Source organism: Cervus elaphus, chromosome 7 (assembly GCF_910594005.1).
Source record: "Cervus elaphus chromosome 7, mCerEla1.1, whole genome shotgun sequence".
Taxonomy (NCBI): Eukaryota; Metazoa; Chordata; class Mammalia; order Artiodactyla; family Cervidae; genus Cervus; species Cervus elaphus.
This window is the reverse complement of record NC_057821.1, coordinates 11,905,158-11,921,788: the sequence shown is the minus strand read 5'-3', so window position 1 is coordinate 11,921,788 and position 16,631 is coordinate 11,905,158. Positions and strand designations below refer to the sequence as shown.

Genomic DNA, 16,631 nt, shown 5'->3' with positions numbered 1-16,631 from the left:
TGGCAGAGCTGCGGGGGAGGGCAGGAGGAGAAGGGAGAGGAGACTGAAGGGCCCCCCTCCCCGGACTGTGAGCCCCGACTCAGCCTGCCCATTCAATCCCCAGGCCTCCAGGACTGAGGACCCCAGGCCATCAGCCCCCAGATCATTCTGCTCCTCACTTCTCAGCCGTTAGAAGCCCCTTTCCCACTCTCATTTCAAATGCCCCTGACTTAACAAAAATAAGATGATGCTAATGATAGTAATGACCCATACTCATTTACTAACCACCAGGCATTCTTTCAAGCACTGTATATTCAGGAAGTTTATCTTCATAACAACTTGTGAAAAGGGTACTATCAGGATTCTACTTTCCAGGCATAGAGAGGTTAAGGGACTTTTCAGATCATACAACTAGAAAGTCATGGAGCCTATAGGTATCCCTCTGAGCCCCGGGGTGAAATGGGTGCCTAGTTGATCTAGTTGCCATTTAACTTCTGTGTCACCTTTGCTGGGCTACCTTCTGTCTCTTGATCTTCGTCTCCCCGCTGGCAAAATGGAGGGGGTGGGATTTAATGTCGCCAGGGGTCTTCCCATCTGTCTTGAATTTCAGCCTTCCCATCAGCCTAACCTCTCAGACCCCCACCAGGCCCCAGAGGCTTCCCGGGGCCCCGTCACATCCAGGCTGGACGCTCTCCATCACCACCCCAGCCCCGCCCGCAGCCCTGGGATGCCTGGCTGCCAGTGGCCTGCGAAAGAGGTCCCTGAGCCTGGCCCGGAAGGGGCGAGAGAGGTAGAAGCAGAGGATGGGGCTGACGGCACAACTGGAGTAGGCCAGGAGAGTGCAGAGACTGGAGGCCGTGTAAGCCACGGGCGTGGCAGGCAGGTCCCCCACAGCCGCCACGTAGCCCAGCACGGAGCAGGGCCCCCACATCAGCATGAAGACCACGAGCACTACAAGGATGAGCCTGGTGTTCTCCTGGTGCTCCCGGGCGCTCTCCCCCTCAGGGCCCCGGGGCTGCGTCCACAGGAGCCAGCCCATGTGGCCGAAAGAGCAGCCCAGCCCCAGCACGCAAGGCAGGAAGGCCAGGGCTCCCAGCAGCGTGAAGTAGCAGGAGGTCTGGGCAGGGTTCAGAAGCAAGAGGCAGGCCCAGGCCCCCTCCTCCACGACCGCTCGCTGGAACAGCCAGGTAGGCAGCGAGGCCGTGAGGCCCAGGGCCCACATGGCCCCACAGAGCAGCCCGCGGGCGCCCGGGCCGGACGGGAGGGCCAGGTCGGGCCGGGCCACGGCCACGTGGCGGAGGAGCGCCGTGGCCACCATGCTGTAGAAGGTGCAGAACATGGTGGCGCTGTTGGCGGCCTGGCTGGTGGTGCAGACGGTGGGGCCCAGCCACCAGTCCAGCCGCAGGAAGCTCAGCAGGAGCGCCGGCACCACGCAGGCCAGGAAGAGCAGGTCGGACAGCGTGACGTTCACCATGAGGCTGTTGGTCAAGGAGAGGAGCGGGCGGCGCGCACCCGGGCCCCGGCCCACCACCAGCAGCATCAGCCCGTTGGCCAGCAACCCCACCAGCAGGATGAGGCCACAGACCCCCGCAAAGACGAGTCGGAGCGGTCGCTCGGCTGTGGCTGTGAGCCCGGCGGTGGACGTGGCGTTGGCCTCCATTCTCCCGCTCCAGACACACGAGGACGGCGTAGAAACCAGACCGCGGGCCGCCTCCCTCTTTCCCTGCTGAGCGCCCTTCTTTCGCAGACCCCTGCACGCGGTCGGTGCCCTGGGCCTGCCGCAGCCCCTCTAGACCTCTCAGCAACCTGGTGGGATGGGCTCTGTCAGTGCCCTGGGTTCAAATCCCGACTCTGCTACTTGGGGGCGCCACGGTCTGGTGTGGAGCTCCTGTGACTTGTAGTTCTCAACCTCAACTGTAAGGAATCGAGGAAATAAAGGAGGTAAAACGGCTGTCATCAGTAACCGGCACTCAAGGACGAGATTGAGGTAATTTTCATTTTCGTCATAACTGCTGTATTTCTAAAATGTTGCAGGGAGTACAAATTGAATCTGATAAATAAATATTTATATATTATTATATATGTTTATTATAGTATATATATAATATATATACTATATTATACATACTATATTACTACTAATATATTATATTATATATAATATAGTATTATACTATATATAGTAATATTATATATAATATTAGTAGTAATATATATTACTATGATATATATCTATACTATATATCATAGTAATATATATTACAATATATTATATATTAATGTATATTATATTATATATTGCTATATATTATAGTAATATAGCATATATTATAGTATATATTATATGCTTAGTATACTACATATATGTAGCATGTATACTACATATGTGTAGTGTGTGTATATACATATATATACACTAGTGTAGTATATATACCAGTATACTATACTTAGTATAGTATATATATATATGTAGTATAGTATACATATTTAGTATCAGTTCAGTTCAGTTCAGTCGCTCAGTCATGTCCGACTCTGTGACCCCATGAATCACAGCACGCCAGGCCTCCCTGTGCATCACCAACTCCCAGAGTTTACTCAAACTCATGTCCATCGAGTCAGTGATGCCATCCAGCCATCTCATATATTTAGTATAGCATATATATTATTAATATTTAGTATAGTATATATATTTACTTAGTATATAAATATATATATGCACTATACATGTTTTTGGGCTTCCCTGGTGGCTCAGAGGGTAAAGTGTCTGCCTGCAATGCAGGAGACCTGGGTTCAATCCCTGGGTCAGGAAGATCCCCTGGAGAAAGAAATGGCAACCCACTCCAGTACTCTTGCCTGGAAAATCCCATGGACAGAGAAGCATGGTAGACTACAGTCCATGGGATCGCAAAGAGTCAGACACGACTGAGCGACTTCACTTTCTTTCATACATGTTTTTAAAGAAAACCTCACCCTGCCTGTGAAGTGAACAAGTTTTAATTTGAAGGTCAAGTGGGAAAGTGAACATGCAAGGACTTTGAGAAGCTATACAGCCCCAATCAGTGGTTCCCAGGCATGTTTGCACATTGGGATCAGCTGAGGAGTTTAAAAAAAAAAAAAAAAACAAAACACTAATCCTGGGACTTCCCCATGGTCAGTGGTTAAGACTCTGCACTTCCACTGCAGGGGGCACAGTTTCCATCTCTGGTCAGGGAATTTAAGATACCTCATGCCACTTGGTGCAGCCAAAAAAATCTTAATTCATGGGTCACACTCTAAAGACCCAACTTGATTGGTTCGGGCTTTGGCAGTTTTGAAAGAGCGGCTTGGGAACCACTGCCTTCAGTGGTCATGCTGGGCTGCTTACCTGGCAGGGTGGGGAAACCGCTGTGCTGCACCTGGTCCATCACCTCTGCTGACGACATGGGGAGTCCCAGAGTGAGAGCACGCAGGCTGAGAGATGGGGTCAAGTCACCCCAGAGCTGGCTCAGGGGCTGATGTCTTCGTCTTGCATGTCACAGACAGGCCAGGACCCCAGAGCATTAGTAAAAAGAGGCAGCTTACCCCTTCACTCAGAAACTAAACAAATATTTCCTGAGCATTTATCCCGAGCCAGGTACTGGGCCAACAAGCAGCAAAAAGGATGGTTCAGTGGGATCCTGATTCTTGTTTCCATCCCCTTGTCTCCTGCACAGGGAGTGGGGGCTGGAAAGGCCCTCTGCCGCTGGCTCAGAGCCAGGGGTCCCCTGAGTCCCTCCTGCAGAGGCTTTGCTTGTTTTCAGGGCGCCATGGCAGCCGCTTGCCTGAGAAGAGACAGCAGGTGGGGAGGTCTCTATGGATTCTGCTGCCAACACCCCAGGTCTCAGACTCTGGTTCCAGGGGCTGCAGGGGAAGGAGAAACTGAGGGACCCCCTAATACCCTAACTGCCCCGGATGAATGCCACTCTCCAAGCATTTGTCAATGCTTTTTTGTTTCTTCCATCTGGCCAGGCTTGCCTGCTAATGATATGAAATATGATTGGAGAGGAGGGGAGGGAAAGGGCGAAGGGATGGGGAAAAGAAAAGGCTCAAAGGACCTTGCTGCTGCCCTATCTGTAGTCTATAGAAAGGTCTAACTTCAGGGTTAAGCTTATAGGCACTAGAGCCTGAGTTTAAAGCCTCCCTCAACCACTTGCTCAGCTACGTGTGTGCACGAGCTTGTCGTTTCACTCGTTTCCAAACCTTTGTGATCCCATGGACTGTAGCCCACCAGGCTCCTCTGTCCATGCGATTCTCCAGGCAAGGGTGCCGGAGTGGGTTGCCATGCCCTCCTCCAGGGCATCTTCCCGACCCAGAGATCCGACCTACGTCTCCTGCATTGCAGACAGATTCTTTTTTTTTATCACTGAGCCACCGGGGAATCCATCTACCATCTACTGGACCTTCTCTGCGTAACTTTCCTCATCTGTAAAATGGGGATAATAACAGACCCCATCTCATGGGGCTGATGTGAGGATTAAATGAGGTAATATGAGTTACGTGCTCAGAAGAGTGCCTAGCGTAGCAAGCACTTGGTAAATGATGGCTAGTGTTCTGATCCTGCCCACCTTCAGTTCCAAAAAAATCTCTCTTTTCTGCCACCCCTGCCCAGGCTCCATTTTATCCCCCTGCCTTCCCCTTCTCACTCCAAACGCTGAGACCCATCAACCTAATCCCACCCTCTGTTTCTTCATCAGCTTCAAGCTAAGCTGTGACCAGAGCCCCCTTGACGGACATGCCCTGAGAACCCACCCTTGCCTGAAAGTTCACTCTGAGGTCTATCCTGAGTCCCTCCTGCTGCCTCCTCACCTGCCTTGTGCTGCTCGGAAGTTGCTGGGCTCTGCTTACTGACTTGGGGTCCTTTGACACCAGGGCAGATTGGTGACCCCTCCACAGCTGTGCTCTGCCCTGAAGCTGGGTCCAGCCAGAGAAAGCTAAGAGAAGGTTCTGGGCAGACGTGCTGTTCCTTCTAGCACCCCACCTCCAAGGAGCTAGCTGCCCAGGGCAGGGACAGGGCTGAGATGGGAGGGGCGGGCAGAGGGGCCACTTCTGTACCAGATTCCCCCAAAGGACAGGGGCACTATCCGCTCTACCACTCCCCCAGGAATCACACCCTGCCGACCTGCCTCATTAACTCGCTGGCCCACAGGACAGAGATGCTGGTGCCTGCCAGATCCCCAGGCCCAAGAGAGAAGGCCATGAGCCACAGCAGGACCAGCCCCCCACTCTTAGCCAGGGCCGGGCATCAACTACGCCGGCCCGCATCTTCCTGTCTCCATCTGTCTCTGGCCATATTTCTCTGAGCATACTAGGGCCTAAAACCTGCTCAGAACAGGAGGAGGGCTGTGGGCTCCCAGGACCCAGGGAGGGAGAAGACATGGAGGCTGAGAAAGGATCAGTGAGTCAGACCAGTAAGAGAACTGGGTGGATCACAGGAATCGTTCTGCACTGACTAGAGATTGAATGGGATCCACTAAAGGAATCTAATGTAACCTCTGGTGCCTTCTGATACATGAATCTTCTCCACCTCACCTCTTTGCCAAGTGTTCCCTGGCTTCTGCTTGTTTGCTTCTAGTGACAGAGAAGGGGTAAGGATCAAGAGCGGAAACTTCTTTAATACATATAATTAATTTTTACTGGAGTACAGTTGCTTGACAGTGTTGCATTAGTTTCTACTTCACAGCACAATGAATCAGCTATACGTAATCCTATGTCCCCTCCCTTCTGGACTTCCTTCCTATTCAGGTCACTGCCGTGCATTTAGTAGAGTTCCCTGTGCAATACAGTAAGCTTTCATTAGTTATCTATTTGATATGTAGTATCAATAGTGCACATGGGTGTCAGTCCCAATCTCTCAATTCCTCCCACCACCACCCTTCCCCCTTGGTATCCATATATTTGTTCTCTACATCAGTGTCTCTATTTCTGCTCTCTCTTTCCTCTGTCTCTTGCCCTCCTCTTTCTCCTTCAGTCTCTCTCTCTCTGTACCTCTGTCTCTGGAACTGAATTTGCTTGTCTGTCTACGAAACTGAGGTTTCCTCTGATTCAGAGGAGGAAGTTGCCAGTACCCGAATGATTACCAAGTACCAGATTCAGCGACCTTCCCACTCTGGACCACAGTACTTGGTAAGCATTTCTGTGGTTAACAGTAAGATGTGACAGTCAACATTTACAGCAAACACTGATGACAGGAGATAGCACAACACCCCGGGCATCTAAGACTTTCAAAGCATGCTCCCCGAGGGCCCTGAAATCCCCAGCCCCGGGTTATAACGTACAGCCACCTTTCAGGAGGCCAATGTTGTGTAATTCTGGGAACTCTCACAAAAACTCCAAAGAGGAGCCTGTGAATAATCTGAATCCAGTTTCCTGCTGCTCCCCAGGATCCCCCAGCCGCACCCCAGCTGCGCTTTGAGTGTGTTCAGAGATTGACAAGTGTATCCTCAAGGCTGAGGTTGGCATCAGAGGCGCCATGGCTTGGAGCAAGGGGTGAGGTCCCCAAATGTGAGCCCTTAGAGGCAGACCTTGGGAAAAGAGAGTGAGGTTGGGGCTCAGGGAGATGGGGGTGGGGATGGAACATACCAGGGGCCATCAGCTCTTCCCCAGGAATTAGATTCTGCTTGAAAGAAACCCCCTGTTGTTTGCAAATCAACAGATTGAGAATGACGAGGTTCACCAGCTTTGCCAGGCGTGGAACAGTGGGAATGCTTTAATAAACAGAGGACTTTGCAATCAACAGGCCATTTCAATTAGGAATCAGCACTGAAGCAAGCTCTTTGAAAAGTTTCCCTCCCACCCCTCAAGATTTATTCTTATTTCTGACTACAGAAGGAATACCCAGTCATCGTAGAAGACCTGACAATACAAATACATGTAAAAAGGAAAACACCCCCACACCTTTACCCTATAATTTTATCACCCAGAGATGTTTTGCCAATACTGTGGTGTATTTTCCTTAAGTCATTTTTCTGGGCTTTTCCTTTCTTTAAAGAGTTTTGACTGGCCCTCCCCATCCCCACCAACCTTATTACTCAGAAAAGTCCCTTTCTGGGTGCAAAGGCCAGCGTTAGTGTAGCCTCTGCTCTGGGGTCTGAGTCCCTGACCCGAGGAGGGTTTTCCAGAACTTCTGAGCTAGTCGTCTCTGTCATTGCTGTGTCCAGGCAGGTGGGACAGGAGCCAAGGCACAGGAAACCCAGGGAGGTGACCAGCCGACCCCAGCCAGGCCAGGGCCTCAGGAGCAGCAGCCAGCTCTCTTTGGAGGCTTTTCGGGGGCCACCTCCACCAGCGAGCCCTTCAGGCGCTCCTCTTGCATCTTGAGAGACCTGCGTGAAGATGCCCAGGCATCAGTCCTCTCTCTCACCTGCCAAAGGCAGCTGGGAGGGACCCAAGGGTGCAGCTGGGGGCTTCCTCTCTGCCCCTGCCCTGCATTCCACATGGCATGAAACACCTTTCTGTCTCTTCCCTAGCATTCTCTGCAGCCTACTGTGTGCCGGGGGCAAGAGACTCTGATTCTGACCATGAAGCCAGCAGGTCTTGCCTTGCGTAGTGTGGGAGACGGAGACGGGAAGGGGCCATCAGGACCCAGGAATGGGGCGGCACACAGAGGGACTTCACACCAGATCCGGGAGGGACTTAGGGTGCAAGGAAGCATTGCTGGAGCCAAGACCGAGCACTGGACAAGAGTCCACTTGCAGAACAGAGGGAAGGGTGAGTTCTAGGCAGAGGGCAAAGGCTTAGGGTCAAGAGAGAGCTGGGGGATCAGTGAAGTAAAGCCTCTTCGTTAATTTGTTTATTCACAGTATATTTCCTGTGTGCCTGGCACTGTCCTAAATCACTGACCCTAAGGACTGAATGGCCAGAAAGAAGCCCTGGAGGCAGCAAGGATTCAGGGCTCTGCTGACCAGGAAGCCACAAGTAGGGCTTTTCTTCTAAAGCAAAGGGAAGTCATTAAGCAGTTTCCTGTCCCAGAGAAGACGGGATCAGGTTTGTGGTTCAGCAAGCTGATTCTGAAAGTTGCTTTGTCAGAGAAGGGGCCTAGAGATCATGTCATCTAAAACCCCTCCCACCTCACTCATTTCATTCATTAATTGAACACCGACATGTGCCAGGCTCCAGGGGGAGGAAGTGTTAGTCACTCAGTCGTGTCCGACTCTGGGACCCTGTGGACTGCAGGCCACCACACTCTTCCGTCCATGAAATTCTCCAGGCAAGAATACTGGAGTGGGTTGCCATTTCCTTCTCTGGGGGATCTTCCCAAGCCAGGGATGGAACGGGGAGGAGCTGAACCAAAAAGACCTGGCCCTGCTAGAGCTCCAGCCTGGTGGGGAAGACAGTCAGCATCAAGAAAACAGACAAACTCTGTAACGACAGCTTTCCGGGAAAGGCTTTGTGGGACTTCCGGGCAGTCCAGTGGTTAGGACTCTGAGCTCTCACTCTAAGGGCCTGGATTCGATCCCTGGTCAGGGAATTAAGAGCCCTCAAGCTGCTCTTTGCAGCTGAAAAAAAAAAAAAAGAAGAAGAAGAAGAAGGGCTTTGAGGGACACAGAGAAAGAGATTCAGAATAGTGGTGGGAGCAGGTGTGGTCAGGGAGGGTTCCTCTGAGTGGCTGAAGCTTATGACAGGGGGTCGGGTGGGGGGCAGGGAGTTGGCACAGGAGCCAATCCGGGCCATTAGGAGGCATCTGAATTTTATTCTAAGTGCAGTGGAAGTCACTGGAAGCTTGGGAGGGCACGGAGGCGCAGAGAGGGGAGGGGAGACTTCCTGGAGGTGGGGTCGCTGACAGGACTGGTAGAACTGGACTCAGGAGACTCCTCGAGGGTTCTCACTCCTTCCCCAGGCTTCTGAGCCGTGTGCTTTCTAAGGCACTTCCTCAGCGGGGCCTCCCCTCCCATATGAGTCAGCTAAAGGCTGTCCAGAAGATTCTGGGCGGGGAGGAGTAGGGCAGCACTCACCGGGCCAGGTGCACCACGGGCTCCAGGATGTTGTGACCCAGCGCAGCGCTGCACTCTCCAAAGGAGACCCCCAGCTCCTGCAGCCAGATAGATGGGGGTACAGATGCTGTGGGGGAGATCCCCGAGAGTCCAGGCGGCAGCCCCCACCACCAAAGACCCGACCATCAGACAGAGTCCCATCCAGTACATCCCCAAGCCAACCCCAACGGGCGAGGCAGCCTGTCTCTGTCTCCCCGTCTCCATGGTCCCCAGCCTTGCCCCTCTGCCCACTGTCTCTCCATTTTGGCTGGCCAAGGTGTCAAAGACGCCACCCAGAAACACCCCACAGCCTTCAGAGTGATGGTGGGAAGCCCGTATTCCATTTAGGAGAAATGTCCTTGGGGACATTTTTAAGTTGTTGTCTGTGTCCGCTCAGTCGTGTCTGACTCTTTGTGGACCCCATGGACTGCAGCCCACCAGGCTCTTCTTTCTATGGAATTTTCCAGGCAAGAATACTGGGACGGGGTGCTGTTTCCTCCTCCAGAGGATCTTCCTGACCCAGAGATCGAACCTGTGTCTCTTGCGCCTCCTGCATTGCAGGTAGATTCTTTACCACTGTGCCACCTGAGAAGCTCTTTAAAGTCATTCGTTGTGTGTGTATACACACACACACACACACACACACACACACATATATATATATATATATATATTATTTTTTAATTTCAAAAGTATTGAATTGGGGGAAATATTGGGAAATGTAGCATAAAAATGTGTAAGTACAGGGCTTCCCTGGCAGCTCAGTGGAAAAGAATCTGCCTACTAAGGCAGAAGACACAGGTTCCACGCAAGATCTGGGAAGATCCCACAAGCTGTACAATTAAGCCTGTACGCCGCAACTATAGACCTTGTGCTCTAGAGTCCGGGAGCCACAGCTACTGAACTCAGGCGCCCTAGAGCACGTGGTTTGCAACAAGACAAACCACTGCAATGAGAAGCCAGCCTTCCGCAACTGGAGTGTAGCCCCCACTTGCTGCAACTAGAGAAAGCCCACTCAGCAATGAAGACCCAGCACAGCCAAAAATAAATAAATAAGTAAATAAATTTTTTTAGTGAAAAATGTAAGTGCAAATTATAAACCACTTCTGTTAGTGTTTGAATATATATTGAGTTGACCAAAAAATTCTTTAGAAACAGAACAGAACAAACTTTTTGGCCAATCCAATATTTCCATTCTGTTTTATATGACCCTTTTATTGGGGGTGTGGAGTGTGGGCTAAATATCATTATACTGTTAGGTTCAACTGTATGAAATTGCTGCTCTGATAGATGCCAAACAGTCAAATATCAGCAGTCTCATATGATTCAACCTAACCTGTCCCCAGAGACATGGCTATTTTTCTGACTTCACATTATATTGTAAATATTTCCTCCACAACCTTAAATATTTTTCAGAATAGGATTCTTAATGGCGAATGCTAGCTTTTTGCATGAAGCTCCACAAATTAACCACCAAATGTTGCCAAGTGTTTGTTCTCATAAAGAACATTCTCATACAAACATTTTCAATTATACACAGGATCTATTACGTTCTTCTCTTAGGAATTATTATTTCTAACTCTTTCCTTTGGATAAATTGCTGGAGAAGGAGTTCCTGTCAAGGCGGTGAGCTACTACGTTTAAGAGGAAAAAATTCCCACCAACCATGAGCCACAATGATGACCTCATGGTTAGGAGAAATGAGAGAAGAAATGGGAAGGAAACACGACATGGAAATGTCAAGAGGGGTGGTGTCAGAGGTAGGGCCGGGAATGAGACTATTTCCATCTTAATTATTCTCCAGATTTTCTGGAATGTAGTTCAATTCTACTCAAAAATAAATTGTATCCACACTCCCCTGTCTGGTGGTGGTGGGGCTTTTGATGCAATCTTCCCAGGGAAGAATTTGGGTCTTAAGATAGAATAAATTAGAAGGAATGTTATGTTAATTAGAGACCAGAGATAAGATGAAGATTTGATTGGGAATTTTAAGTGAAGCTTGAAAAGCTTTTTAGTCTGAAGGTAATTTTTACGTAGGTCAGGACACTGTGGGGATTTGCTAATGCAACAGTAAGGTTAAATGTCCTGCCCACAGTTACCATCTCCTGTCTGAGTCTTGGGCCCGGGTGGGTGGAAGGCTGTTAGTCTCTGATTGAGCAGAGGCAGGAGCGGATTGTTCTCTGTGGCCCAGGCCAGGGTAATCTATTCGCTACCCAGCAGGGAGGGGTCTGCCCAGTCCAGGCTGGGAGAGGGACTGATGCCCAGTTGCTCACCTGGGCCAGTTGCTGCCCGGCCTCAGTGGACACTTGCCGATCCTCTTCACAGTCCGTCTTGTTTCCCAAGAGAAGGATGACCACATTGTCAGACTCTGCATCCTGTACACAGAAATATTCCCTCAGCCACACCTGTCCGGCACCTGCTGGGAGCCAGGCCCTGGGTGGATCTGACCCTGCCCTCTAGGAAAAGCTGACCCTGTGCCACTTCCTCCCCTACACACAGAGCCCACTTTCTATATCACACCCACTCCATGCTCTTCCCACCTCTGACATGTTCCCTTCCACCTGCAGCAAACCTACCCCTCCTCTCCGCCTGCAAACGTGTCACCCACTCTCCAAGGCCAACCTCAAAGTCACCTCCCCTAGGGAGCCTTCCTGGGTTGCTCCTGCCCATGCCTCTCTTTTCCTGCCTGTGCTGAATAGCCTAGTGTTAGATTACACAGGTTGCCTTGACTCATATCCTAACTGTTTCATGGATGATAATAATAATAGCTTCCGTTAACAGAGACTTTACTATATACCAGGCGCTGTGCTGAAAACAGTTATAGCAGTTAATCCTCACAACTCCTCTATGAGAAAAGTTGGACAATTGAATTCAGAGAGTTTAAGTCACTTGTCCGAGGTTACAGAGTTAGGATGGGGTAGTTGGGATTCAAACCCAGATCTCATCAGAACTCAGAACCACGTTTCCCTCAAATATTACTTTATTCTGCTTCCTTTGCATCTCTACAACTGGACCAGAAACTTCTAGAGAGAAGACAACATGTCTTTCTTCATATCCCTCTTCTGTGCTAGCACGTACTGTAGAATTTCAGCATATGAATTTCATTCATACATACATCAAATACACATGTGGGGGAAAGGACTAGAGATATATGGACAAAGGAATGCTCATCCAGAGGGACACTAAACTTGCATCATCCCCAGGCGTTAAGAACACATCACAGAGCTTTGGTGTATACGAAAGAAATGGTCACAGGAAGGATACAGGAAAGAGTTTGTCTTGGAGACCACACTGTGTGGCTGTGGTTTCTTTGTACTACCATGCTCCCAGCCCATCCAGCCACACGCCCTCAGCAGATGGTCACCCACATGTCGGTTGTGTCCTTTGTAATCCTGGGAGAAAAAAGGAGTGGGAGAGACACGAGCTGCCTCTTGACTGCACACTGGGGCCAGCCCCAGCCGCCGGCAGCTCACCTGGAGACAGTCCAGCCAGTAGCGCACGTGGACGAAGCTCTCCTGGGAGGTGATGTCGTACATGAGCACCACGCCGTCCGCCTTGCGCAGCAGCTGCCGAGTCACGCTGTGGTACCTGCCCAGAGAGTCCGCGCCGGGTGATGCCAGGCACCCTCTCTAGGCCTCAGCTGCCACATCAGCTTCTAGCTGCTTCCCAAAGAGGGTGTGCGTGCTTTTTCCTTCTTACTGTGTGCTTATTGTTGAATAGGCTAACAGATGGCTCAGATTTCAAAAGGTACCAAAGGGCATCTAATGAAAAGTCTCTCTCAGGCGACTCTACCTTCATCCTGCAGCCATCCAGTCCCCCTCCCCAGAGGCAACCAGAGTTACCCATTATTTAAATAGTCTCCCAGGGATATTTCATGCATATACATAAATGCATATATATACTCATACACACACACTTCCCCCATACACACACTGTTTAAACAAATACAGTGTAAAACACTATACTCATTAATGTTCAATACTCTGTTCTTTGCTTTCTGCAGGTAATAAAATGTCTTAGAGATATTTCCCTATTGGTACATAAAGGGTGACTTTCCTGGTGGCTCAGATGGTAAAGAACCTGCCTGCAAGGCAGGAGATCCAGGTTCGATCCCTGGCTTAGGAAGATCCTCTGGAGAAGGGAATGGCTACCCACTCCGATATTCTTGCCTGGAGGATTCCATGGACAGAGGAGCCTGGAGGGCTACAGTCCATGGGGGTCACAAAGATATATAAAGAGGATCCTCCATCTTTTCTCTGGCTTCATTATATTCTATTGTGTGAAGAGACTCTAATTTATTTAATTGGCCCACTACTGATAGTGCTTAGGAGGCTTCCAATGTTTCATAATATAAACATTATTGCTGTGAACAGTCTTGGTCCTTTTGATAATATAGTATGAGTTTGTCAGTAGAATGAATTTCTAGAAGTAGAACTTCTGGGTCATAGATGATGTCCCTTTTCAGTTTTGATCACTACTGCTTAACTGAAAAGTCAAAAGCTAATATTTTCAAAGGATAGGTGAGAGGACTTCCCTGGAGGACCAGTGGCTGGGAGTCCAAGCCTCCACTCCACTTCAGTGGGTTCGATTCCTGGTTGGGGAACTAAGATCCCGCATGCCACAAGGCGTGGACAAAAAAAACGATTGGGTAGATGTGCTCTGCAGGCCATGTTGGGACGGCCCTCACAGTTGCCCCGCCAGGCTGAGGGGGCCTCTGGGTGTGCGCTCCTGTCTCCTGCCCTGGGCCTGGACTCATCTCTCCATCCCCCACCTCCTGAATCCTCATCAGGTACAAGTTGCATTTGCACTTGGTAGGACTCTGGGTCGGGGCTGGGCTCCACTGCTCTGCAGTGCGATTAGTCTGTCGGCCACCAATGTCGACAGTGTCCATTACCTCTCCTGGCCAGCTGTGTCCCAGAGCTGCAGTGCAAAGCGTTTGTTGTCCACCAGCAGGTTTTTGACTCGAAAATCCACTCCTAGGACACAGAGATGAGAGTCAAGCCTACTTTCAAGTTACCATCCAGGACTTGGAGCTGACACCTGCCTGAATATGCACCTGCTCCCAGTACCAGCCATGGGAGGGCGGTGGGAAGTTTTGGCAGCCGGGCTTCCCTTCTGCTCTGCAAAGCCCATCCACACTGAGGGTCCATATCTTCCGAGAAGCCTGCTCTGCCTACCTAGCTCCCACTGCACTCCCACCCTGACAGCTGGCTGACATGAGGCACCCTGCCTTGTATTTACCTCTACGAAAATACCTGTCTTCTCAACTACATGGCAATGTTTATTCCTCAGGCTACTCTGGAAAATCAGTTTCATTCATTTATTTTTTTAATAATACTTCTTGTTTCATTCCTAATTATGGCATGCATCTTTCTTCTCTATACAGCAGGGCAGACAGGCAACCTGGGAGGCTGAAGGGAGTGCTGGCTTCAAGGAGGACCGGTTGGGCTGTGAGTTGTCCGCCTTCTGCTGCTCTGCTGCCTGCGTGAATCACTTCACCTCTCTGAGCCTTCCTTCCTCATCTGCAAGGTGGCAGTTTAAAAAGACCCATGTCACTGGGTCATTGGCAGGATTAAATGACTTATGTTCAAGGTCTGGTCCAATGTCTAGGGGCTGCTTGGGAAGTGGTCATTTTTATTATCTACTATGAACTCTCATCTTTCTGAACCTCCACCTCCTCAAAATTTCACAGACCAACCCTTCCCTGGGTCATGGTTCTAGACCTCTCCTGTCCCTGGAAATGTGGAAGTACTAGTGAAATCCCCGGGGAGGTTTGGAATCTTTGGGGAGCAACTTCCTGCCAACCCCCAGTTCCCAGGGACACCGAGTGGGATGGGGGTGATGGAGAGAGGCTGTTTTGTCCCTGCTGAGCCCACCATGGGGCTCAGACCAGCTCAGGGAAGAGGCAGCTCCTCACATGATCCCTGAGCCGGTAGAGACCTTCCTCAAGGTGACACAGTGACCCCCACAAGCTCTTACTTCTGCCCCCAGTGGTGACAAGCCACAGATGCCCCCATCCGTGCTCCCCAGAGGAGACTAGGAGAAGCAGCAGCCGGGAAGCCCTGACCTCAGCAGAAGTCTGTCTGCAGCATGCATTTCTCTTTACTGCCCCCTTTCCTGAAGGTCTAAGGAAGCCCAGGGTCTGCAGAAACTACTGCGGTTACCCAGTCCCACCCCCTGTGATGACATCCAGCCTCTGCGTAAACATCCATGGCATGATCTACAGAGCGACCCTCATGATTATTCTTTGCATTTACTAACTTCCATTACTCCCACTTTCCGCCTCCCTGCCCATCGCCCACCCTCAGTCTACCCACGTATCTCCACATGTTACAACTCAAACCACATAAACTGTCAGAAATATAATGTCTTCTGCTTCCTAAGAAATCTGCTATTTTACATGAACAACCCCAGGGAGCGGGCTGCGCTGAGCGCGTAAAAGCGTAGAGCCTCTGGGGTGAGGGCCTGTGCTTTGAAAGCAGGTGGCCCCAGGTGTGAATTTTGGTGCCCAGATAGGGCCAAAAAGTTAACCAGGACTTCAGTTCTGTTTTCCTCATGTGTAAAATGGGGATAACTGCAGAGACCTCAAAAAATGCGCAGTCAGCTATAATTCAATTGGCTCTGGCTCTGGTCCTCCACCAGCCCTGTTCTCCAGGGCAGACAGGTGAGAAAGCAGGGTGGGAACGGAGGAGGGTAATGCTGAGTGGGGAGATTATGACTGAGGAAGCTGGAATCATCCCCAGTGACAGGTAAGCCCAATGGATGGCAGCCACCAGGAGCACCAAACCACAGCTAAGTGTGGGACGGATTTGGATATCAGGGCTTCCCTTGTGGCTCAGCTGGTAAAGAATTGGCCTGCAATGTAGGAGACCTGGGTTCGATCCCTGGGTTGGGAAAATCCCCTGGAGGAGGGAACGGCTCCCTACTCCAGTATTCTGGCTTGGAGAATTCCATGGACTGTATAGTTCATGGGGTCGCAAAGAGTTGGACACCACTGAGCAACTTTCACACACACACTCCTCCCATCTGACTAGTGCACACAGGCTTGCCTTGTCTTTTTACAATTACACAACCTGTATTTTCTCTATTGAATTTCGTGGAAACTTCTCACCACATGATAATGGGAGAGGCTCATAGGTATGAGAGGGCTCTCGTATGGAATAAGGCAAGTGTGCCTGGTGCATTGTAGGTGGTCGGTAACCAGTAGCTTAGGTCAGCAGTCCTCAAACTTTTTGAGACCGGGGACTGGTTTCTTGGAAAACAATGTTTCCATGGACTAGGGTGGTGGGGGCGAGTGGTGGTTTCAGGGTGATTCAAGTGCATTATATTTATAGTGCATTTTATTTCTACTGTTATTACATCAACACCTTAGATCATCAGACATTAGATCCTGGAGGTTGGGGACCCCTGGCTTGCATGATTAATGATGGTAGCTTTGCAGACCTTGTAACCCTGTTCAACACCAGAACAGACCTCCTATGAGGGTCCCCTATTCCTGACAACACTGCATTTTTAACTGGCTCCCCAGGTGAGGCTTCTCAGGCAGAGAAAAGTTCAAGAACCTGTCCTGGGTGAGGGGGTGAGGGACTCTCTTAGGTAAAGTTTGAGAACTTTACCCACTGGTCTTGCACTGGTACCCAGTTAGCGTGCACCTAGACAGACACAAAG

The 16,631-nt window shown here is 50.3% G+C and overlaps 2 protein-coding genes across 2 annotated transcripts in view; both read right to left on the bottom strand.

Annotated features, from left to right (window-relative positions):
- Positions 1 to 610: 610 nt before the first annotated feature.
- On the bottom strand, positions 611 to 1,639 carry LOC122697711 (neuropeptides B/W receptor type 1-like). The gene has a single exon (XM_043908705.1). The coding sequence runs from the start codon at positions 1,637 to 1,639 to the stop codon at positions 611 to 613; it is 1,029 nt and encodes a 342-aa protein (XP_043764640.1).
- A 5,035-nt stretch (positions 1,640 to 6,674) lies between these two features.
- Positions 6,675 to 16,631, bottom strand: part of RAB44 (RAB44, member RAS oncogene family) — a 39,114-nt gene continuing 29,157 nt past the window's right edge. Inside the window, 5 exon segments of the mRNA XM_043907315.1 lie at positions 6,675 to 7,316; positions 8,946 to 9,022; positions 11,237 to 11,338; positions 12,437 to 12,551; positions 13,858 to 13,939. Coding sequence (XP_043763250.1) covers positions 7,226 to 7,316; positions 8,946 to 9,022; positions 11,237 to 11,338; positions 12,437 to 12,551; positions 13,858 to 13,939 — 467 coding nt within the window. The 3' untranslated portion in view covers positions 6,675 to 7,225.